The 24220-nt window shown below is 36.0% G+C and overlaps 4 protein-coding genes across 5 annotated transcripts; 2 read left to right on the top strand and 2 right to left on the bottom strand.

The window, feature by feature from the left end:
* The first annotated feature begins 244 nt into the window (after positions 1-244).
* On the top strand, positions 245-6181 carry LOC116779350 (TBC1 domain family member 20). Its single transcript, XM_032673605.2, has 9 exons — positions 245-460; positions 602-730; positions 869-975; positions 1182-1319; positions 2666-2868; positions 3279-3495; positions 3695-3804; positions 3876-4061; positions 6114-6181. The coding sequence occupies exons 1-9, from the start codon at positions 310-312 to the stop codon at positions 6142-6144; spliced, it is 1272 nt and encodes a 423-aa protein (XP_032529496.2). The 5' UTR covers positions 245-309; the 3' UTR covers positions 6145-6181.
* LOC116779455 (phospholipase A2 group XV-like) lies at positions 6171-10468 on the bottom strand. Its single transcript, XM_032673746.2, has 7 exons — positions 10312-10468; positions 9937-10228; positions 9286-9660; positions 8877-9104; positions 8159-8330; positions 7812-7934; positions 6171-7595 (listed from the first exon to the last, which is right to left on the bottom strand). The coding sequence occupies exons 2-7, from the start codon at positions 10022-10024 to the stop codon at positions 7325-7327; spliced, it is 1257 nt and encodes a 418-aa protein (XP_032529637.2). The 5' UTR covers positions 10025-10228; positions 10312-10468; the 3' UTR covers positions 6171-7324.
* A 228-nt stretch (positions 10469-10696) lies between these two features.
* Positions 10697-13854, top strand: LOC116779629 (uncharacterized). 2 transcript variants are annotated; one of them, XM_061524372.1, is made up of 6 exons: positions 10697-10897; positions 11110-11224; positions 11322-11407; positions 11498-11663; positions 11737-11873; positions 11939-13854. In XM_061524372.1, the coding sequence occupies exons 2-6, from the start codon at positions 11200-11202 to the stop codon at positions 12068-12070; spliced, it is 546 nt and encodes a 181-aa protein (XP_061380356.1). In that variant the 5' UTR covers positions 10697-10897; positions 11110-11199; the 3' UTR covers positions 12071-13854. The 2 variants fall into 2 exon arrangements, with proteins under 2 accessions (XP_061380356.1, XP_061379974.1); XM_061523990.1 differs by having other exon boundaries at positions 10698-11036.
* On the bottom strand, positions 13851-23612 carry LOC116779630 (cilia- and flagella-associated protein 43). The gene is made up of 31 exons (XM_061524913.1): positions 23435-23612; positions 23024-23187; positions 22513-22611; positions 22233-22395; positions 21761-21971; positions 21557-21685; positions 21230-21417; positions 21063-21165; positions 20739-20987; positions 20535-20670; positions 20218-20387; positions 20000-20153; positions 19702-19920; positions 19353-19564; positions 19070-19216; positions 18758-18921; positions 18440-18668; positions 18112-18232; positions 17913-18031; positions 17400-17567; positions 17151-17324; positions 16959-17086; positions 16684-16878; positions 16484-16609; positions 15617-15722; positions 15322-15480; positions 15044-15157; positions 14721-14864; positions 14494-14646; positions 14282-14418; positions 13851-14086 (listed from the first exon to the last, which is right to left on the bottom strand). Exons 1-31 carry the CDS (start codon positions 23506-23508, stop codon positions 13945-13947), a joined length of 4797 nt encoding a protein of 1598 aa, XP_061380897.1. The 5' UTR covers positions 23509-23612; the 3' UTR covers positions 13851-13944.
* Between the last annotated feature and the right edge of the window lie 608 nt (positions 23613-24220).

The following is a 24220-nucleotide window of genomic DNA, read 5'->3' as shown; positions in this document are numbered from 1 at the left end:
ATATAATATTCAGATAAACTAATATAAAAAAAATTACTCTTACCTTATAACTGTCAATATCATATCTCTTTGATACTTTGTATGTAGAAAGAAACGAATATAAAAATTATTCTAATAACAATTTTAACTCATTATGTTTTTTACAATTTTTTATTCTACATTAAAAATTAAAGTTTCCGAACCTGACACGTCATAAAATTCTGAACTGAATGGGTAAAGATGTGATGTCAGTGTCATTATTCTTGGGTCTTGTATCAGAGGCAAGGATGGTGTAATGTTTTCGCTCGGCTAATAATTTCTGTTATTACAATGGAATCCATTAATACTGATTCAGAAAGAAGTGATAAATGTAATATAAATGGAGACTGCTCTCCGATAACAGATAATGAAAGCAATAACTTTAATCACGCGAAAAATATCGATGATATCTCTACACCTTCCGAGTTAAAATTTGACGAAGGTATTGTAAACAATTATGTGAGCTCTATCAATTTCCTCATATTTCAATTTCTTTTAAATTCTACGCACATCTGTTGTTTTTATAAACCATTTTCTGTTAAAACAATGACAATAATGCACTAAACCTTCTGTTTTTACGTAGACTTCGAATTCGAGAGCTTCGACATAATTGAAAAACGAAAGGATATAGAAAAGTGTCTTGCTAATCCGGACCTTGTAAATTTGGAGCAATGGCAGAACTTTGCTAAAAGTAAAGGGGGTTTAATTTGTGGTATGTCCAATATGATTTTAATTATTATAAATAGCAAATGTATGAGTTTGTGCTGAGTCACAGTGATTTAATTTCTCTTACGGAATTAGCATACTGTAAACACTACCTGTATGATGGTATTTTAACTTTCTATTTTAGATAAATATAGAAGAAAGATATGGCCACTGCTAGTTGGAGTAACTCAAGAGGAATTGACTGATCCTCCGTCACTGGATGAGCTCTCTACACACCCTGAATACAATCAAGTATGCTGCAACAATTATATATTCGGTGACAAATATTGGAAAGCATTTAGCATCATAAGAACTGAGTTCATTATTTTGTAGGAATCAAGATTTTTGGTGAGGTGTTTTAATAAACTAAGTGTAACTTGAATTAGATATTTTAAACAGTATATAATAGTAAATAAATATCAATATAAATATATAATTCACACCGTTATATTCTCCAGGTTGTGCTGGATGTGAACAGATCCCTCAAACGGTTTCCACCTGGAATTCCGTATGAGCAAAGAGTAGCCCTACAGGACCAGCTTACTGTTCTCATACTTCGGGTGATCATTAAATATCCACACCTCAAATATTATCAGGTCAGTATTGACGCTTTGAAATAATTCAAGCAAAAAATCGACTTATACTTGTAAATAACAAGTCATAGATCAGTGGGTAGGTGATTAAAGCTAACGGTCTCCTTTTAAGCACAATTTCAATAATTTATTATAAGTGAGATGTTTTTCAATACAAGATTATAAAAAAAATCAATAATAAGTTTTCTTATTTAATATTTTAATAGTGAACGATCAGTATTTATAAATCATAATATACAATGGAATATAATAAGAGTTATTGTATTGATACCACAGCTACCGATAAAATGCTATCTTTGTTACTACTTACTGTACACTCATACAATACATAAGTAAAGTTGTTTACTATAAAAATATAATAAAAATTCTATTCTATCATATTCAGTTGATTGCGAACATTTTATATCTCAATATTAACTATAGTAGAAAAAAAATTCCTTTCTAAAAACAGGTTTCTAACTTGCTAATTCCAGAATATTGTGTTCCAGTTATACTAACACAAATCTATCTCTAAGATATATTTATATGCATATATAATGTCCTCCTTCCCTATACAGCATGTTTGTCACTGAACTTTTTCTAAGGGTCTGGACTGAGTTGAATACTTTTTTATATTACTTTGTGTGGTGCCTCAGGTGCTTTAGATTCACAAACCAGATCGGCAGATCCCACTGCCTTCTATATTTAGGTTAAATAAAATGAAAGGGGTTCAACATGCATAGGTCTCACTATATGTATTGCTTAAACACACTTTATACTTCTCTCTTTCAACTCTGATATTCACATGGACAGAGTCGCTGACAAGAAAATTTTTGTATACATAACCTATTTGGTCGTGTTTCATATGATGTATAATTAGAGATTGTAATTATACATATATATATATGTATGTATAATTGTATATGTATAAATGTGTGTGTGTGGTTTGTTAAAAGTTGTTTATTACTTTTATTAAACATTAATTTGTAGGACACTATCTACATGTTAGTCTACAATCCACATGTGTGATTATTTACGTTTGATATCAAATAACATTGTGCCAATATTGCTCTAGTAACAAAACAACTTAGATTAAAGACAAGTTTTAGTGATTGTGTGTTTGTTTTTATGCTTTAAAATATGAGAATAATTAAGGATATTTTGTTTAATATTCACTTCATTCTATTACATGGCATTTGTAAGAATTTTGATATCCTAAAACAGGTAGAAACTTTTCAAAGCTATAAAATAATTTTTATGTTGTCAGTTGAAAATAAATCCGTGATTGTAAGTAAATTCAGGGTTGAAATTCTCCCTTTTCTTTTTAATATTGGAATTACATTCTATTGATGTGATATTTGTATTTGCAGGGCTACCACGACGTGGCCATAACTCTCCTTCTAGTATGTGGAGACCGAGCCTCGTTCCCACTGCTGTGTCGCCTGTCGTACGGCTCGGGGGCTCCGCTAGCGCCGTTCATGCAGACTACGATGCAGCCCACGCAGCACCTCCTCAACTACATGCTTCCCATACTGCGACGAGCTGATCATGGCCTAGCTGACTGCCTGGATAAGTAAGAATTGAAGATGTTAATCTTCTATAGTGACTCATTGTTCATCAGCGTCGCATCGGCCGGTAGAGACGAATCATTTCCCCCTTTTAATTTTTGTATGTTCTAAAACTGTTTAATGTTTATTAGTCTGTGGTTTTGAGGAAATGTTGCCATAAACATTTTTTTGAATTTCTCTTTTATAAACTTCTCTGTGAGGTGGTCATTTTTGGTGGTGGTTTATTTTGCTGTTCATCTGTCCATCCAGTTTTCGGGACCTTTTATATACATTTATAGATTTTTTATTTTTAAAGTTTCTATTGTCCTGAAAATTACAAAAATATTAAGTGGATTGAAACCCCAACCTTATCTTGTAAGCCATTTATGGTTATGTGTGTTGGAAATGTTTGTTGTGATCTTCTGTATTGTTCCAGGGCTGGTGTCGGCACGATGTTCGCTCTGCCGTGGTACTTGACGTGGTTCGGTCACAGTCTGAACCGGTACTCGGACGTGGTGCGTCTCTACGACTACTTCCTGTGCGCTCCGCCCCTGTTTCCGGTGTACGTGACGGCCTCCATCGTGCTGCAGAGAGCCACTGATGTTTATCAGTGTGACTGCGACATGGCCATGATGCACTGCCTTCTGTCCAGGGTGAGAATGTGTACACGAAGCACTCTTCAGATAATGATCCAGGTTCTAACATGTCAGACGAGTCGGGACACTTGTATGAGACAAGTCTTTTTTTTGACCCAGTGTAGGAATTGTAATGAGTAGAGAGAAAGTAACGGTTTTTAACGTTTTTTTTTTATTTTTTAAAAGGCAGTCTTTACTTACCTCTCCGTTCCAACAGTTACCAGATGACTTGCCATTCGAAGACATCCTGGTGACAGCTGAGAAGATATACAACGAGAACGATCCCACAGACCTCGAGGATGAGGTCGCCGCGCTGGAAAAACGAGAGTGAGGCTCATGTGGTTATATAAACAGATAGATGGGGAAGGGCAGACGTTAAAGAGGTTTTGACATTACAGAGAGGAGCAGCGCAAGTTGGACGAGGAGCGCATGCGGCGGCGGCAGGAGGAGCGGCGGCGGGGCGCGGGCCGGGGCGCGGCTCGGGGCTGGTGGGTGCTCCGCCGCCCGGCCCACCGCCGCGCCGCCCTGGCGCTCACGGCGGCCCTACTCGCCATCTACGTCTACTACCGGCCGGAGCTGTTCAGGTAGCGCCACGACTATCAGTTTGTTCTGTTCCGCTTCTAGCTCCTGGTCACTGTCGGGGGACCGCGCGTCGTGACGTAGACAGACTGGCTGTTGGTTCTGTGACGTCCGCTGCGTCAAGCCTACATTCAGCCCGCGGCTCGCGTGTTGTTCCCCTGACGGTGGTGTCTACGCTGACCTTCGCGACCCATGCCTCATCACGTTACACCCGACCGGTCGTGACGGCGCTATCCCACAGTGTATTTTTCGTAACCTTAACATTAGAGACTACGCTTCTTCCGTTGCGATGCTTACACAAACCCATTTCTAGAACTCCTGCTTCCATTCGATGTTGGGCTTCTTGAACGATTACTTTCATTAATACCATGAAACCTAAATATTCAACATAAGACTTTTCTGGGTCGCGAGGTTTACCTGACATTTTGGGCGAAGTGACGAACAAACTGATATTGTTATCATTGTACTTGCATGCGAATATAGCTCTTATGATTGAGGTGTAATCAATATAATCGCTTAAAATAAATTGTATGACAAATGTATTGTTATGGATAGTATTAAAGCGTTTGTAGCTGTACACTAATGTTAGTCGTGACACATCGGCTTATTAATATAACTAAAGAGAACTAACTCTTTGTTACTGACAGAACTGAAAAAAAAACTATAATTTAAAAAATATGTTTTTTTTTATTCAATGAAATAATTATTCAACATAGATAAATATATTTGGCTCAAAAAAAATTAACAGTGTTATCGAAATGGATTTTCAAATATTTACAATTTTAATAACTAATTACATATATTGTACAGATAATGTCAATATTACTTTATGTAATGTGTTATGGCAACACTATGAGTTATCGATCTCTTTAAAACAATTTAAGTGAATACAAAATTAAAACGGAATATTTTTTGTAATGTCTAAGGTTCCCTACCGTCTGTGTATATGTTTTATATTGTGATATTAATTTGGTTAAACTTAAGTCATTTAATTTATTAATTTCATCCATTCCTTTTAGGTAACCATTTTATATTTATAAAACTATAATTCTATATTTAAAAAAAAATGTATTAAATTTTCATATTATTGTTGAAAATCTTTTGTAACTGTTTTATTTTTGTTTTGTTTAGGCTTTTATATCTGTGGTCGACATAGTTTTAAACGAATCTATATTTATGGGGTCCATTATGAAATGTCAGCAATATTATAGATTTTAATTAGCATTTATAACGTGGAATGTTTCTTAACCTGCATTTTATATAAGTTTGAATGTCATCCCCTGAGGAATATTTATGGAATATAAAAGACATGAAACTGTGCTAACAATGTTTAAGACTTAGTCCGTGTTGGTGTTGTAGCGCCTCGCCCTCGGTAGCATTCATTTGTATATAACATTAAATTAGAATCACTCATGTATTGAGATGTTCGTTACTGTGTCCGCTTTGTTTACTGTATTATTTATGTAATACGTTACGTATAACGCTATATACTCGACTACTTGTATATAGGTTGGCACAAATTGTTTTATTAGAAACCATTAAATAATACAACAAACAGAGTGCTGTAGTGAAAGTTGAATGTGATTATGAGATCTTATAATTGGTAATGTATTCTTGTTTGTATATAAGGTTAGGAACAAAAGGTTTATGTCAATTTTAGTTTAGTCCCTCAACAGTTTGATCCTAATCACCGGATGGTACGATTCAAATAAATCTATGCACATAGTTAATTACTATTGTATTAAGCCATAGTGATTCGACCAGAGTATGAATGTTGCTTAATTTTATGTATACAATAAGTTAAATAAAATACGATCGTCTGTATCCTCATAATGGGCATCACATCATTATCTTTTCATAGTTAACATTAAGTGTATGTGACATGTATATGTATGGTGTAGCGCGGTATTCGGTTACTTGATGAATAACTTGTCTTATATATTACATGTTTTTTATGAACATTGTGTTTCATTCATAATAAGTATTTTAAATCGTCCTCCCATGAATTTACACTCGGCTCATGTTAATGCGACTGACCAATTGATTTCTACTTGCAGGAACAGCGATGAAAGTTCAGACACGAAATGATGCTTTGGACAATAAAACTGTCGTCGTTTTAATTTTATATTATTTTATTTTTATTTCAACACTCGGTAATCGCTTTGTTTCTACTAAACAATATTGAAATTACTAAAAATAAAAAAATAATATTGACACTGAAAATATATCATAAATGATAACAAACAAGTATTACTTATATCACAGCCATAGACTTTATTTTAATGACTCCATTATCCACATCGACACTTGTCAATACAAACTTATCTCATATAATGGTAGGGTTAGTAACACTGTTAAAGTGACATGAAAAAACTGATAAATTCTTTCAAACAGTTATTATATCATAAACACTAAGAAGGTTTTGTTGATATATAATGTTTATTGATGCATTTCTATACTCAATGGACTTTATCTTGATTCTGAAGTTAGGAAGCTTCATCGTCAGCTTCATATATATTTATTAAATGATAATATTTTCTTATATTATAGTATAAGATTGAAATAGCCACCCCGTCTTGAGCAGGTGTGGCGATTAATGCTCTAGCCTTCTCCATGTGAGAAGAGGCCTTTGCTCAGCAGTGGGCTTTGATAGGCTGATGATGATGATGAATATTTTCTTGTAAAGAGAGAGCTGGAAAAGTGATTCAGACACCGGCAGCATAATGAATCTTAACGAAAAGTGAGCAAATGCTTCCGAATTTAACCATGTCACTGTTGTAGGAAAACAAATGTTGAGTATTTTCTTGAAAAGAAATTAATAAATAAATATATGTGGTTAGTACATTTCTCATAAATCAATTTATTTATCATATTAATATTGTATTTAATATAAATAAATCACTTTATTATATTTACAGTGAAAACTTAGTATTTTATAGAGAGCTTCGTTACAGCTATTAGAATTTAATTATAAACTTAAAACATCACAACACGCTATACAGATACTGTGAGGCTTAGTTTCCATTGAAGCATTTGTTCTTTGACTCGGAACAATAAAAAATAAAAATTAATATTACTTCATTCTATAATGAATAGAGAATATTTAATTTTTTTTTTAAATAATATCAATGTATGATAAAACTTATACAGAATGTTTTTTTCTGGTAGTTGTAGTTAAATCATTAAGAGAGCATTACCACCTCGTCTACATAATAAGATTTCAAATCAAAGGTAAGAGATTAGTATTTAGTTTCAGGTGAGGGTCGGGTCACGGTATGGCCATGACGGTGGTGATGTATTGTACCACGCGAGGGTCGTGGAGAATCTTGAGGTGTTCCGCGTTGCTAAGTGGCAGGGCCTTCAGCGAGGCCTGCGGGGCCCGGGATCCTCGTTGTAACGGTCTCCACATGCCCGCACGCCGCCTCGTCTTTCCCCACCGCTCACAGTATGACAGTGAGCGCAGGTTGACCGTACCGTCGCCGTCACCGAATACCAGATTAGGCTTTCCGTCCAGCCAAGTGCCGGGCTTATAGTCCAGTCTGAAATTAAGCAATTCATGTATGAATCAGGGATATAAGAATTTAAATACATATTATGTGTTTTGTATAAAATATATATACTTTTTATTTATTTATTTATGTACAGAAGACCACAATTGATCAATTTATACCGTGCGTGCGTGCGTGTGCGTGTGTAGTGTGTGTGCGTGCGTGTTTGTGAGTGTGTGTGTGTGTGTGTGTTTGCGCGTCTGTTACCTCTCAACGGTAGAGATGTTATATCCATATATACAGTGCAGTTCGACTCCCGGTGCGGCCACGTCGCTGGAGTACTTCTCTGTGTCCCGACGCATCTCCCAAGCGTTCGGTAACTCCATATCGCTGTAAGGAACGGGAACCATATTGCTTAATTATGGTTTTTTAGAGCATTATTAATTGCGCAAGTTTTGTTGGATTTGCAACACTGTCACGTGATACCGAAGTTCTATGGATTTGGTATTAGTACTGGCTAACATAGAAAATATCTCCTAAGGTCATGGTGAGACTGACTTCAAAGATATCGCAAAAATTAAGTCCTAGGGAGATGAAAATTTTTAATAATTTACTTGAAGAGCTTCTGCAGGTCGTTTATGGTGTAGTTGTATTTGTCGGTGGTGACGAGCAGCTCGTGGGGGCCCCACAGACGAGTCGACGGCAGCAGCCAGGCTAACGACGGGTATGTGATCTGCTGCGCTCGCAGGGTACTGGGGGACAGCATCATAGAGCCGAGGTCATCACCTGACATGGAAGGGGTCTAGATATTATTGAGAAAATCCAGCAATGTTATTTGAGGACTCTTTCTATTATAATGTTAGTACTTAATATCAAGACCTAATATGTTCTCTTGATTATGGATACAATAGAAGCAAATAACATTTCACTATATATTAGAGCTCATGTTTTATCACAACAGATTAAGGAATAAGGTCACTTATTTTGTTTTGTACTAATGTAGGTATGATTTTAAATCTTATCGATATTTATTTCTTTATCTTAAGTTATAAGTAACAATAAACAGAGTAAGTGCGATTTCCTCTGTGTGGTTTTATTATATTTTTCAACATTTGGTTTTCCTCCTTGGTATAAGCCATTGTTAACTTTCCTAGTAAATATAAAATGCAAGTCATAGTAAGATTATATTAAATTATTTTCCCTCTACAACTTCTGTGTACTTATAAGGAATGGTTTAATGCTTGATGTATTGATTCAATCAATTTTAACTTATGAAATAAAATTATAACCATGGTATGTAGGTATTATGTATAGGTAGGTATTTATATTTACCTATAGCAAATACTTTGAGTGCTTTCACAGCACCTCCCCATGGTGTGGAGAGGGAGATCATCCTCCGTATGTGCTGGGTCTTCCAGCTCTGGCTTTGCAGCTGAAGAAATTGCAGTGCCATCGCCCCTCCCATACTGTGCACTAGCAGTGTCACAGCTGTCTTGTTATTCATTGCGTATGTATCCTCTACAAGGGTCTTTAACTTCACAAAGAACTCACCGTTTTCATCTAGAACAAGTAATGGCTGAATGTAGATTTTATAAGCTGTTAATGTTAAACATGTCCATGTAATTAGATTATTAAAATATGTATACTTAATTAAAAATGATTTTTTTTTTTATATAATAAAATTATTGATATTCACTACAGTATAATGATTTTGCAACTAAATAAGATAAACAATCCTTACTTGGTGCCTTTCGGAAATCATATGGAGCCCCTCTCAAAGACACATTTCTTACATACCCCATTTTGACTAAAGCATCTCCGATGGTATTAAAGTAAGCACCCTCAGAATCATGAGATGGATCTAACCACTCAACAGGTTCTGGGTTACCCCAGCCTGGTACTCTAATCTCCACCCCCTGAGGGTTGTTCGTCTTTCGTGTAACATTATTGTATTCCAGTCGTACATTGTCTATCCAACAATCTATCACAAAAGGTACCAGCAGTTCCAGGTTGAGCCACACATTGTAGAAATCATTTGAGGTCTTAGCACAAATGTAATGCACAACATTCGTTTTATTAACTTTAGCCTCCAGTTGACTCCCTCCATCACCAGGAACTTAAATGTCATAACAAATTAATGTAATCATATATTTTTATTACAATAATGTTATAGGTGCATTAGTCTTATTTGCAATTATTATATTGTATTGTTATAACTAACTCTTAATGCATTGACTAAGATAAAAAACTTTTTAATATGTTATGATAAAGAGTCATGTTCATAATCACAAATTACTTACATAAATATGACAGTTAACTCAATAAATGAGTAGATTCTAGAAATAATTTGTATGTATAAAACATAAGTGGAAATAATCCAATTAGTACTTACTTAAAATTACTGGTGAAAACCCGAGCGAGTTTTGAGCAAATAAGCTAAATGTCAACAAAAAAACGAAATAGTTTTTCACATAATACATTTTGGAAGTTTAAATTACGTCCGTATCGTACAACTGTGTACAATTGACTGTGTTTATTAATTATTTGATTTACGCAATACGATTATTGTTTACTGTAGCCAGTCAGCTGCACAGACGCAGTGACGTAGACAACGTATGATGTTTTTATTCTTGATGGTCACTGCGAATTTGTCGGGACCTCCGGAGTCCGGTGATAAGACGGAACTAAAACCAGTTCAGAAGATAATAAACAGAGTATCCTTGACGATAACTTGTATTTTTTCGCCAACAATAATCTAATCACATACATTACGTAATACTTGATAATTCAGGAATACGATGTCTAAATCAATTCAACCCCAGTGTCAAGGAAAATATTAAATATACATTTCAATTTGAAGTCGGCAATCACTGATCCGTATTCGCTAAAAAAATCAACTTAACGTTTCATTGTATGGCCAAATTTAAATTCACTAAGAATTTGCATACCTTCGAATATTTTTTTGCAATAAAATTTGATATATATATATTTTAATATATTAAACCACGACTTGTATATATATTTAAAATCACGGCGGCGGTTATTTTGGCTTATACTAATATAATACAATATTTTTATATGCTTGATAATCTTCACAATGCGTATAAAGAGTTGTGTTTAGATATTTGACATATTTTAGTTTATATATCTTTCAGTATTATAATTGATTATCTAATTGTATAGAAACAGTTGTATTATAGAATATTTTTTTATTAAATTTGTTTTTTGGAATAACAACAGATTCCAACAATATTAAATAGGGCACCATTGACAAAGATTTAACTAAAATACGCGCAGGCGCTAAGAGCATAACAATGAAAGTCTAAGAACGAGAGGATGCTATAATTAGAGTTGTATATATTTAATTTCAATATTTATTAGATTTAAGTAAAAGTTTACTAGACAATTTTAAAATGTTCTGGAATAATTGTAATAGGAGATCAAAACCTAGCGTTTTTCGCTTTTGTGTTAAGAATTGAAATGTTTCACCAGGTACGAAAGCTGCAAGAAAATCGATAGGAGCCAGACGAAAATGGTTACCCATTAGGTATTTTTATATTTCCAGGGTCGCGTTATAATTGTTTGGTTATCTTGGCTTATTGGAGGCGTCTGCGGAGTTGTTATTTTGTTAATAATTATTTGTTACTGTCGCCTAATGCCGCGCCATCAGAAATCTTTCGGTGAGTGTTATAGAGAATATTATATATATTTAAAGTCATACAATTTTACGATTATACTTTTATAATTGTTATTCGGTATTATATATTTTCTTTAAAGATGAACAATACCTTAAAGAACACTACACAATAAAAGAGGGTCATGGATACGCAGGTCGGGAAAACTACAGGATAAAAACTACAGAGGTAAATAAGAAAAGGAAAATGTTTTTTACATCATAGTATCACTTCCTACTGTAATGTTGGTCTATACTCTATACTATGTAAATGTTGTAGGTGCAGGTCCAGCGTGCCGCTCGTCCTGCAAGCTACGCCGGTGACGCCGACCGCCGCACGCCGTCATCGGGGCCCGGCGGCGGGGGAGGGGGAGCTCGCACGCACTGCTATGTCAACCGCGTTCCTGACTCCAGGGAACACTCTCTCCAGTACGCCTCTAGCGGCAGTGAGTTTATTTATTTATCCTTCAGTGGTCAGTACTCCATGTCTGTACACATCTGAACCGTCTCTAAACTCAGTGCTGGATGAGATGGACTGCGTATCTACGGGAGGCGCCAGTGCGGACGCGCTAAAAACTCGTTCACTTCCTGCCTTCCTTCGCCCTAAACCACGTCCGCTGTCGACCGAGGATGACTTGCACCAGCTCTATGATAAGGTAACAGAATGCGCATGTGTGTATGTGTGTGTGTGTGAGTGTTATACAGACATGGCCGTGCGCAGGTGAACCTGAGCAAGAAGTATAAGAACCGCATGCGGAGCGAACACGCGGCCATCATCGCCCTCAGCAAGTCTCACAGTCAGTTCCTGGACGCGGACGCCGTCATCGTTTACGATCAGCGAACTGCTCTCTGAACGTTTCACACTCAGTACGAGTTACGTCAACACACGGACTCACATACCATCTGGTTCTCCTACATAAGAACAGCGTTTAATATTATAACCTTATTAAAATCAAACCTTCTTTAGAACGAAGATTGCTACCAGCACTATAACATTCCATAAAGAATAGATATCTAACAATCTGTTGTAAAATTCAAACTTGTTTAGAAAATTTCAAAAAAATGCGGTGCACCTCGTAATGGAACCTCTTTTTAGCAGTTTCGTGTTTATAGCCTGGTCTGGACGTCTTCTTGGTTAAGGTTAGTGTTCGGTTAACGTCGACCAAGCTAGATAGATAGCGTAGGCAAAAGGAGGACCAATGTTTTGACACAAAAGTAATGGAATATATTAAATTTTTAAACTTGTTAATAGATCGTTATGAAATATTAAACACGACTGATAATAAATGTATGTACTTGCTTTAAATATGAGGTAGAGATTGAAAACTATAATGTTTTCGAATTCGTTCGCTCCGTATTTTTACGTCGTTAACTTCCGTTAACAAGTCCGTTCATAGACCATAGTTTTCATTCAAAACGGTCATGTGAACTCATTGTTCTCTGTAAAGATTTCGCACGATTGATGTATATAAAGGAAACTAGATTTTTGTATTAATTATAAAACTCTTTTTGAGGTTAAAAATTTCGTGTTATAAAGTTGTAAACTGTAATACCTATAATAATACTAACGAAAGAACATACTCGTATAAACCATACAGTTTTTGCCGCGTCACGATACATTAAATCTGTCAAATAACAGAAACTTCTACAAATAGTAAACAAACGATATAGACTAAAAATAACCGGATGATAAATATCTGAACGATTATTAATTACAAATGACATCTACATATCACTACTTAATGTAAAAATAAAACGCACATTAAATATATTAAAGGCGTCGCTTTAACCGGATAAAATCTGTTACTCAGTAAGTTTGTATCGGCATTGTGATCGTTGATGTGATAAAATTTATAACGAAATTGTGGCCTAATACAATTTAGTGTGTTTTAAACTCCGTGTAATCGCGTACATCGATTAATTTTATTATAGTTGACAGTATTGATTACGAATCAGTTTTATATTATATAGTGTTTTATTTGTACTTAATTTTATTTTCGGTTATGTTTTATAAGATTTTAATGGATATTATTAGCGTTCGTTGTTTTGATATGTCATATCTACTATATTGATAGTTTAAATTTATGGATTTTAGAAAACCGAGATTTTCTGGTGTAGATTTTTTTATACATCTTCCAGTTTTTGTAAACTTTTTATATTCTTTATAATGTTCTTAGCGAAATATTTTTAGTGTTGATGTTTAATAAATGCTTAATCGATTATTAAATGTTGCTTGTCTTATATTATCGGTACGCGATTGTACATCTACGTCCTGTACGTTGCAGGTTAGCGACAATGTTTCTAGTGTAGATTTTTACTTAATGCTATTAAGTATACATTCTTGTATAGATTTTTATAAAATAGTTTATAGTCGTTGAAGTTGTTTGGATAACTTCAGCTGCAACAGGGCAGAGCTCCGTAGTTGTTGTGTTATTTGGATACCTCTATTCTGGCTCCACCTCCAGTACGGAGGTTCTTTATGTGTGTATGTAATACTATTTATGCTCAATTCTGTATTTTTATTTCGTCTGATATACATCTAGTATCGAGCGTGCAGTTGCTTAGTTAACGAATTGTACGAAGGAATTATATTCGTGTATAATCGACTTTGTTTACAGTAATAAAACTTTTCTATTAGAGGAATCTTTTATTTCTTATTTTTTTTTAATATAAAGTAAGTTAAATAACGTTAAGGGTAAAAAAAAACTACACGTGTGGAGTAGAGGTCTAGTCCATAGTTCGGAAGGAGGCGAGCGTGGGATAAGTCCTAAGCCTCAGCAGCTCTAGCTCAGTTTGCAGCAGCATGAGGCGGGAGTGCTGCGCCTGCACCGTGCGGACCAGCTGGCTGCGACACACCAGCGTCTCCATACTGATGACAATACAACGAAAGCCATTAAAATATAAATTAAACTACACCTACTTTTTTATATGAAATATTGACCGATGTTTCGCTAAGTTCATGGGCTTAGCGTTCACAACATTTTCTTCTCATAAAAACCTTAATTTGAATGTTAATGTCCTAAGGCTAAATCTTTTAATAATTCATATAACAATGTGATGTCACCGTCTCTTAAACACACGACGGATGCGAATCGGTTCCAGAGGGTCCTCGTTCAGTCTCTTCTCCGACACCTTGACGTTAAGTGAAGTTATTAGTTTTTCCAGCTCCTGAGCTTGAGCCTCTACCGCGTCTATTTTCAGCTGCAAAATATTATATAAAATTACATTAACTCAATAAATATTCTTGATTTCTACTTCAATGCCAAAACTTCACACCTCAATTTCTTCAACTTTTCGTATTTCCTCGTTGAGTATTTTGTTGACCGACGTTTTGGATGCTTCCATCTCTTTTTCCATCCTAACGTAATCCTGCTCATCCGTATAACCTAACTCCTTATTTTTTAAGTAACTTTGAAGTTCCTTCGGCACCTGTAACGGAGATTCAAAATGCTGTAACGAATTGTTTCAAGAGGAAAGCAATATTATTTTGAGTGACGGGCAACCTTCAGCCGCTGGTAGGAATATAGTTCTTGTTCCATGTGGCGTAATTTCATTTTCATCTGCGCGTGTTCCCATTCTTTAGACAGGATGCCCTTACGAAATTCTATTTGCTTCCTCATCATTTTCAGTTTCCATTCTCCAACTTGCTGTAAATAGATACATGTGACTATTCTTTTTGCTGATCAGATGAGGGGTGGTTAATAGTAAGCTTAATATTGAGTCAAACGTAATCAATCGATTATGCCGAAGGGCTTTAACCCAAAGTCACACTCGGGGTGGAACTTTTTGATACATAGTACATTTAATTTATTTAAAATTAACATACCAAAATAACATTGTTAACTTTCTCAACCTCATCTTTGGGTATAAGAGCTGCGTCCTCGAAGTCCTCAAAATGGCCTGTGCTGACTATTTCTACTTGACCAGCTGGCAACACTATCTGAAACCAGAGAGTTGATGACGTTTACGAAAAACTTTCCGCTATGTCAGTTTATTTTAGGAAATAGTTATTTAATGTCGATTTTATCTGTTAATAAAGTACTTTAGACAAATATGTTACACTCTAATAAAACTCCAGAATGTATCATTTGTCATCCTAACGACCTGTACGGTGTGATTCCTCGCTGCCAGCTCGTAGTCCCTCCGCAGACAGGTAATACTGTCAGCGGCATGAGCTAGCTTCAGTCGCCGCGCCGTCACCCCCGCCCGCCACGTGTTCGCAGCGCTCTCCACTAGAGACATTTCAATGCACACGGCACGCATCTGAAAAATTGTGAATTTGATGATTTGCTAAATTAATTTTATTATATAAAAGTAACGATATAAAATCTGGTTGATAGATGTAAATCTGATAAATTTTGAGGTGATCTTAGGGAATGTCAGAATAATGTGCTGTTACTCTTATTTCGTTTTCAATTTTTGCACGTCGCAGCCTACACATGGTTGCCCAAAGTCCTTCATCCATAACTGGTGGCATATTGCTTATTTGATCCAATTGCTCGACCCTTTAAAACAAAATAAAAATAAGTATCGCTCTCTCTTAGTTAGTGGCGTTTCCTTGTGGATTTCGCCAATGTTATGTATCGATATTATACTGAATTATCAAAAGAGGGATTTGGCAATGAACAAGGTCGCGACTAGAGACTAAGAACTTTGATACAGCTGAGATCGTTCACCGAGGGGAATCAAAAATAAGTATCAATAAATACATAGTAACAAAATGTTGTAGTGTTTAGTGCTAATTGTCAAAATTAACAAAGAAACTACCTACGTACTTGATATTACGATATAAATTTTTCAAAACTTGTTTTCTTTTAAATTGTTTTACATCTATAGTTATACTTTTACATTTATAGAAAAAAACCGTGATAAATGAATTAAAATAAAAAAAATTGTCAAATATATTGTATAGATATTTATTGAAATCACTTTACAGCACGAAAGTGAGAAGTTAAGCTGGCCGAGACTGTAGTGTCGAAAAGGAAAATAATGTGAAACATTGTGGTTTTTGTTAACAAAATATTATCAATGAATATATAAGGAAAACGAGGTAACATAAACGTTTACAGCAGACCCACTGTTATACATACATACGAGTATTGGCCAACAACAAAAATCAAAATGGAATTTCGGGATTTGTCCACAGACAAAAAAAATCGTACTAAAGACGAGAAGAAACAATATCGTTAGAAAAAGACGATTCAATAGTTCTAGTAGATTATGTTTAAATATAGTTTTCTTAGTCCAAGAAGAGTTCGAATATTACCCCTTAAAGTATTCAACGCAATCAGCATGTAGGAGTGCTGGGCGGACCCCGGTTAAAACGGCGGTGGCTAATTCATAAAGTACCACCGGTATCATCGTCGCACGTTGATGCCATTTAGGCCTTTTTCTAAAAAATGTTTTTTTAATGATATAATACCTACAGTATTTTCATTGAACAACATCACTGTCACAAAATCTCACTTAAAGAATTTATAACATTGTTCGATAATAATCGGGGAGAGATCCGCAAAGTGATTCTTAAATGTTCGGTCGCTGTATTTGTCTTTTTGGAGGAGGTTTTCGTACGACGTTTGGCATTCTTCGCTCTGTTCCTGAATTGCATGCATTTCATGTTGTAGCAACTCCAACTCGTCTTCGGTGATTTTTATTTCGAATCTAAAAGTAATAACGACGAATACAAAGTAAAAAATCTCTTGTAAATCTTAAACAGCAGTTTTCATAATAAAAGACTTTACCTGATATCTTCCAGTTTTTCAGAAACTTCGACGCGATCCAAATTGGTTCTTCTCAAGCGCATGAGATTTAAGTTTTCTTGACCAATGACTGAGTCTACTCTCAGTTTAGTTAGCCAAGTTTCTTTGACCTACAAAACAAACGTCCATATAGACCCCGCTTTAGACAACAATACATAGGAGCTCCTTGCTTACTTTTTGGTTAAACTTGACAATACCCTCGTTAAGTATTTGTGATAACTTGGCATATTCGGCGTGAAGCATCTTTCTGTACTTGTCTCTCTCCTCGTTTCTAAACGCAACTTTGGCTTCATAATCAAATACGAGTTTGAGATCATCTTCATTGAAGTGTTCGGGTTCTTTTTCCAACTGAAATACAAATAGAGTTAAAACATACTAAAGGATAGTATCAAGAGGTATGTAATGGTGTAACTCGTGGGGCACCATGCACTGCGGCATCGGTATGGGTTTCTTGATCTCCTCGTGCCACAGCTTCTCTAGCACGCCGTCCATCATGTACATGAGGGCTCGTTCGCGGAAGTCGTCCTTTGGTTTAGGCTCCGGCGGTGGGATCACCACCTGGCTCGGACTCACGTAGGGCTCAATACTGCACTGTTGTCAATGATAACTTCTTATGTAAATGTATAATTAAGATGAAGCTTTCCTTTCAACAAATATTTTAGGTAAATAAAACTAATATGTTCGGATTACTACGCGTTATTATTATTATTATACTACACACTCCCGACATTTCGGTTACTTTGCAGCAACCGCGATCACGGGCAGACGAGGTCTGAATGTCCCATATCTCGTCCACAACAAAATAACGTGTAGTAATCCAAAAATATTAGTTTCATTTTAATGAATACTCGCGAAAGTGTTAGATCTCGAAGTATGTTAAGTATACACGTGTCAGGTTCGAGACGGCTGCTGTATATAACAACGTATGTCGTGTACCTCCTCAGGTTCCACCTTGATGAGTCTGTATGGCTGTTCCTCCTGCGCCCACTCCGGATCCCGAATAAGATTAGTTAAGTGATGGAAACTTCCTCGCAAATCGGATAGCTTGTTTAGTTCTGGAACCGAGACCAAACAAAGTTTTCTAGTTCATGCTACGTTAGCCCGTTTCCATAAAAATGAAGTAAATAATATTTACCGTCGAGAATAAATCTAAGACGATTGTTCCTGTCATTCACGAGACCGACCTCGCGCTTCTTTTGGCTCATTAAATCATCAAACTGTTTGTTAAACCAAAGCCGCATGTTTTGAACGTTTAACTGAAAAACGATATGTGTGCGTGTTAGACTCGACGAGCTTACTCGTGAACTCATAAGTATATAGTAAAGTGATAAAACGCTGAGTAATAAACGAAGCTTCACTCACATACCCGGTATGATTCGCTTTATATTCATTAATTCGTTGATGAGGTACTTAGCTGTGTGATTACGTTGAAATTGAATCTTATATGTTCTTAATTTCTTTACCTTTACAATATGCTGTAGCCAGTCCATGTGTAGGAACGAGTAGGCCATGGTCTGTGGTATCATGAAGCTCGGTATCTGTATGAAGCGGTGAGCGTTGGAGCCGGACAGCACGTACGGCTCGCTCTCCACCGACTCCTCCACCTCCACCACCTCCGACAACATCTGACTCTCCATACTTTTGCGTATGTCACGCATCGACACCATGGATTCCGGGCCCAGTCTGGATAACCTGAAATTTGGCTATGCTTTATGAGCGGGCTGAAAAACTTGTCTACTGCACATGAGCCTAGCCTTCAATGTGTATATATGTTTATTCACTGTAAAGTTGTCGTTTCATCCAAACTGAGTCTTTCCTCCTTCGGTTCCTCCCAAGGACGGAAAACGTCTTTATTATTTTCCATCTCTATAGTACGCAGCGCTTCAATTTGATTCAACTCCGGCCAATTGTCACGCTGTGTCGGGAGAACCGCATAGTTTTCGACCTATCATTATTTAATTATATAAACTATACTGTGAATTTGCTTTGTTAACATTAATAACAAAAACAATTCGTTATAAATTCAAATGTCCTGTATATTATTAAGTATTTTGTACATAGCTCACTTTAAACTGATATATAACACATTATACCTGATAGTGGCTAAATATGGCAAACAGCTTGACCCTCGGTGATGACATGGTATCCCAGCACGTGTGCTTGATCCATTCAGTTACTTTGTCCTGGGCTCGGATACGGGCCTCGGTTTCTAGTCGGATCTGTTCGCGCTCTTTCTCAGCCTATACAAAAATCATTTTAACACAAAAAATAACTAGCAAATAGCCATAACACATTAAAATGTCACTTGCGTTCCATTTATAGGCATTATAACCCTATTATTTTGCATGTTGTCTTAAAGGAAATTCGTTTCGATACCTGTTTTATCCGCTCCTTCTTGTTTTCCAGGTGGAGGTTGAACTCCGACAGCGACAGCTGGTGCAGCGGTCTCTCAGCCAGGTTTTCCTCTAACAGCTTCACGAGTCTTTCCCGCACACCACCGAGTGCCTTTATAACGTCTTCTCGCTGATGCTTGTAGTCCATTGTCTCCTCCCGCACTTTCTTGTCTTCTTGCAGGTCTAGATAGTTCTCTGTAACGTAACACGGAAACGTTTACCAGGCGACTCCGATAACATTTATTTCAAATTCAGACTCATCGTCGAAGAGTAGGCATTGAATGGAACGATAATGGCGACTTCAATTGATAGAATTATAACCAGACCCTCACTATCATTTTTATTGATAATAGTAATCTTGTTTATGCTTTCAGTAAATAAGCTGTCGTCCGGGGGTGCATGTTGTGGTTCATTGCTATTTTTATCCCGGTACAAGTAGTGCACTGCCATGGTTTTGTTATTTGCGAGGTGTGCGATGTATTTGTTTCCTGCATCGATCACGGCCTGGTTAACTCCCGTTTGGTATCGATGCGAGACGATCAACTGCAATTCTGATGAACAGAACAAAGACGATATGATTTTATTTTCTTTTAATTTACTATGTGAATCAATGTATTTGGGATAACATACGCCATTCGTCGCTTTCGTTCGGCTGCCTTAGTACAACGGTTCCATCAGCACCGAAGGTAAGGAGAGCTTTTCCATTTATGAAAAAGATGAAATGTTTCAAACTGTGTCCAGTTTCTAACATCGGACCCATTTTAACGGATACGGTTACACCTTTCTACAAAATAAATTTACATGAATACAAGTTACAATCCTAACGTGTCTTTATATTAGCTGCGTACTTCTCCCGACATTCTTAACACATGCATGCGTGAAGAAATGTGTGGCGCGGCGAGTGCGGCGCTGCCCGCTGCCCCCAGGAGCGGCACCAGTTGACCATAAGGACCCGCCATCTTCCCGGCTAACTTGTTATCCTTACCTGTCTCCGCGTTAATGCAGATTATACGCTCACCTACACAAATTTATCTTTCACTTATACCAGGCTCTACTGCTTCTAAATTTTACGGTGATCTTTAACTTAAGTAAATTTTTGGATTGTTCTTTTTTGTAATAACTTGGAAGTAAATTCAACAATTAAATAATATAAATGATTGTTTACCTATAGCATACTTATCGGAAAACAACACCAGACTGAACGCCCGCATGGAATCGCCGACTTTCATAAGGAAGCAGTCGGCCAACCCTCGGCCGAGTTCTGTGTATCTCACTAAACTAAGCTTGTAGTCCTCGGATATCTGACATGATATATATCTCATATAAAAGGAAGAACAAAAAAAAACAAGCTAAAATATGTATTGCCCACCTTAAAAATAAATATATGTCCGGCCGACATCGCAGCGGCGATCATTTCACGTCCAGTTGGTGAAAAAACCACTCGAGATACAATCTGATGCGTCAGACACATTGTGCCCATCTTCTCCAGACCATCAGAGGTAAACGTAAACAAGGCAATTCCGTAATTCTGTCCTACCTCCCCAAATATAATTAATAAGGGATCGGTCGGGCTGGCCTCGAATGAAATGTCCTCACCCTCTACATATTTAACAATTTTCTGGAATTATTTAAATCTTTCGTTATTAAAAACTCAACAAACAATAAGTAACTGCAAGTTATATCTAGTACTCGCCGGCTCTCCTGACTCTATTTCATATATACATAACATGCCATCGTTATTCATCATTGCTATATGGGTGTAATCAGGAGCAATTAGTTGTATTTTATTTATGTTTCTGAAAGTATAATTATTCTTTAAAATCGTGTAAAAAGTAAACTTAATATAAAAAAAAGGCTCACCTTAACTTAAACGTTACCAACTTGACGTCGATGTTTTCCTCCGACTCACCAGTCAGTTTGTAGATAAAGCCTTTCTCAGTCCACATGACGGCCACATCTGAAGTGAAGTTGGAAACGAGACACAGCACTTTATCTTCAGGGATGTATTTCCAAGCTTCCACCCACATCTTCTCCCCCTTTTTAAGAGACTGGATACGAATTTTCACAAATATGTATATATTTAAATCGGAAAAATAAACCCGGCTTAGCACGAAACATGTGAAGTGACGTTTAAAAGTTATTTGTAAATAAGTCTGTATAATAGTTGTATTAAGTACAGATACAAACCCGTAAACAATTATCGGGACCATATATTAATATACCGTTGCCGAATGAACACATACAAGGTTCCAGAGATCCTTCCAGATTATCAGACCAATCCAGGTTAGTCACCATACCTATACCATCCGACATCAACTAATAACAAAAAATAGTCTAATTAAACAAATATAGGCACAAATTAAAAAAATATTTTTTCCTGTCGAAACTTACGCTGTATAGATTGGCACTGCCATCGAGAGCATAAAGTTGACCATCGCTGCTCCAACACACAGCAACTAGCTTAGGATCGGACACCTCCCAGCCTTTGACCTCCTTTTTCACTCGCTTCATTATGAGACAGCGTTTATAGCATTGGGCTACCTCCCACACAGTTAAGCCCTCGCCCCAACACTCACATAAAAGCATATTAGAGTGACTGGCACTAAAGGACACAAGATACTTGTTATTCGTAAACATATCACAATGCGCAGATAGTTTTTCCTTTCAATTAGAGTACTAGAATTAAGCGATAGGTCAGACTTTATAAAAATACATGGTATTATCCAAAAAGGAATTCCTGTAATTTGAATAAAAGAGAACATGGTCAGAAGCTAAGTATGCGAAGGAAGGTACACGTATCTTTTGGAGTTTGTAGTCATAAGCAAACTTTTAAATTCGTGGCTGTAAATATAAATACACTTACGTGTAAATCTGATTGCGGCGCACGACCTCCGTGGGTACAGAAATAAGTCGCTGGTTGGTCCGCCAGCTCCATACTGATATGAGGTAATTTGGAAAACCACTGAAACCGGCGACCAGGTCTGACTCCATCATACACAGACCTTTGTAGCGAGTCACGTCAGCATCTGAATTGAGTATAATTATCGAATCTATACTTTTCTAGTTTGGGATGTTTCCGAAGACATTGACTTGAACTTAGTAATCATGGTCATTTTAATATTATAAAACATTAAAAGCGTAACCTTTTAACTCTGCTAAAATGTTGAACTTAGGGTAGGTGACGATAAAAATTCTTGGATGTCTTTTTTTTTCTGCAAATGCAAAGAGCTGTGACCGGTGACCTGAACAGGAATTGCGGAGAAATTTTAAAACGTGAAGTATTCCACATGATATAAACAGGCTAATAATTCAATTTATCAAATAACAAAAATATGTAGGTATTTAAAACCCATCAAAAATATTCTTCTGTATAATAAGTTACAATCGAAAGACGTGAACATAGTTTTGTGTGTCATTTTTATAGAAGATGCCATGCTACTAAATGTTTAGCATTTTCATTAATATTATAATGTACGATAATTTATGATTGAAAAACTGGAAACGTTCCGCATTTGTGGTAAACATGCATACGGAAAAGTTGTAGTAAAATATCTGAAGTAATTTTGCAAAAAAACACTCGCATACATTGTAATGTATATAACTATTCATTTGTCTATAAGATATAAAATATCTTCCATTAAGAATTGAATGTACCAGAAATGACGTCGACTCCATCTCCACATTCGTCTTTGTTGGCCGCGTACACAAGCTCGGCGTTAGTCTTCAAGTTAACGAATATTATATAAATATCGTGTGCCACAGCGACAACATCTCGGCCAATAAATGTCATGGCAGTCAACTGTTGTGGTATAGCCCATCTAAAAATGATTTCTTGATATACAACTATTTAAAAATCATTTATTAATATTTCGTTTTATATATAAATTGTCTAATATCTCACAATTAAAAAGGGTTCTTAAGTATACATGTATGTTATATTTTAGATCTTTAAAAATGACTGACACATTTAGATTTTTATGCCAGATTGATTAATCAGTTTCACAATTATTTGGTACATGGTAGTTGAAATTCTTAACTCAGGTTAACTTAAAAGTAATGTACTACCTAACATGAGGCTTGTAGGATCCGTGAGGATCTTCATGACCAGTCTCATTCTCTGAGGATTTCTCTTGAACCATATCGAGAAAATTATCGTCCTTATCAAATAGACTCTACATGGACTATAGTTGACAATTTCACTCCAAAGGATTAATGTATTAAGTCTTTTATTTATAGCCTTTAAACAAACTTTCCTCTCGAATTGACAAATTATTATGTTGCTAGGCAATAGGCTCTTTTCATTTTTTGTTATGAATTTAAAGCAGGCATTGCTATGAATTTGTGAACTACAATTATAATTGAAATTATACCCTTAGTATATTGTTATTACTTCCTTGTATTCGGAGAAAAAGTATAGACGAAGATGTTAATATTAAGAAGTTATAGTTTAATGTCAAATTAGCAACGAACGAGCTGCAACACAATGTAGTAATGTTACAAATGCTGTTTTAGCTCAGATATTTACTGACGAAGTTTAAATTATATAATATAGCTTTTTAATTATTAAATCAGTAAATGGTTGGCTAACAATAGGCGGTCGAAGTGTTTAGATTAGAAAAGGTTATTAGAAAACAGTTTTATCGGATTTTCCCAAATTTTTTAATGATATCATAATAAAATTTAACTAGTCCTATTTTTAAAATAAATGTATTTAGATATGAGTAATTGTACATTGAATGTATAAAACATACGTTGGGGAAGTTTGTATGGATTTTGTAACAGTGATAATTATTGCATCCCCAGAGAAGCTTTTCATGTAACTAGCAATAACTGTAAGAAGGGTAATTAATG

The sequence above is a fragment of the Danaus plexippus genome, chromosome 2 (genome assembly GCF_018135715.1).
Source record: "Danaus plexippus chromosome 2, MEX_DaPlex, whole genome shotgun sequence".
Lineage (NCBI taxonomy): Eukaryota > Metazoa > Arthropoda > Insecta > Lepidoptera > Nymphalidae > Danaus > Danaus plexippus.
Note: the sequence above shows the minus strand (reverse complement) of the source record. Positions and strands in the feature narration are given on the sequence as shown.

Bases quoted from the DNA above. Each gene is read 5' to 3' on its own strand.
- LOC116779350 (XM_032673605.2), top strand. From the start codon at position 310: ATGGAATCCATTAATACTGATTCAGAAAGAAGTGATAAATGTAATATA. The intron at 3,496-3,694 runs GTGAGAATGTGT...CCGTTCCAACAG, and splicing joins TGCACTGCCTTCTGTCCAGG to TTACCAGATGACTTGCCATT. The intron at 3,805-3,875 runs GTGAGGCTCATG...TTGACATTACAG, and splicing joins GCCGCGCTGGAAAAACGAGA to AGAGGAGCAGCGCAAGTTGG.
- LOC116779455 (XM_032673746.2), bottom strand. From the start codon at position 10,024: ATGTATTATGTGAAAAACTATTTCGTTTTTTTGTTGACATTTAGCTTA. The intron at 9,661-9,936 runs GTAAGTACTAAT...ATGACATTTAAG, and splicing joins GTTTTCACCAGTAATTTTAA to TTCCTGGTGATGGAGGGAGT. The intron at 8,331-8,876 runs GTAAATATAAAT...CTTCCATGTCAG, and splicing joins ACTCAAAGTATTTGCTATAG to GTGATGACCTCGGCTCTATG.
- LOC116779629 (XM_061523990.1), top strand. The intron at 11,225-11,321 runs GTGAGTGTTATA...TTTTCTTTAAAG, and splicing joins GCGCCATCAGAAATCTTTCG to ATGAACAATACCTTAAAGAA. The intron at 11,664-11,736 runs GTGAGTTTATTT...CTCTAAACTCAG, and splicing joins CCAGTACGCCTCTAGCGGCA to TGCTGGATGAGATGGACTGC.
- LOC116779630 (XM_061524913.1), bottom strand. From the start codon at position 23,508: ATGGTTCAAGAGAAATCCTCAGAGAATGAGACTGGTCATGAAGATCCT. The intron at 21,166-21,229 runs GTGAGCCTTTTT...TTATACTTTCAG, and splicing joins TTGGTAACGTTTAAGTTAAG to AAACATAAATAAAATACAAC. The intron at 20,154-20,217 runs GTACGCAGCTAA...TTTATTTTGTAG, and splicing joins TGTTAAGAATGTCGGGAGAA to AAAGGTGTAACCGTATCCGT.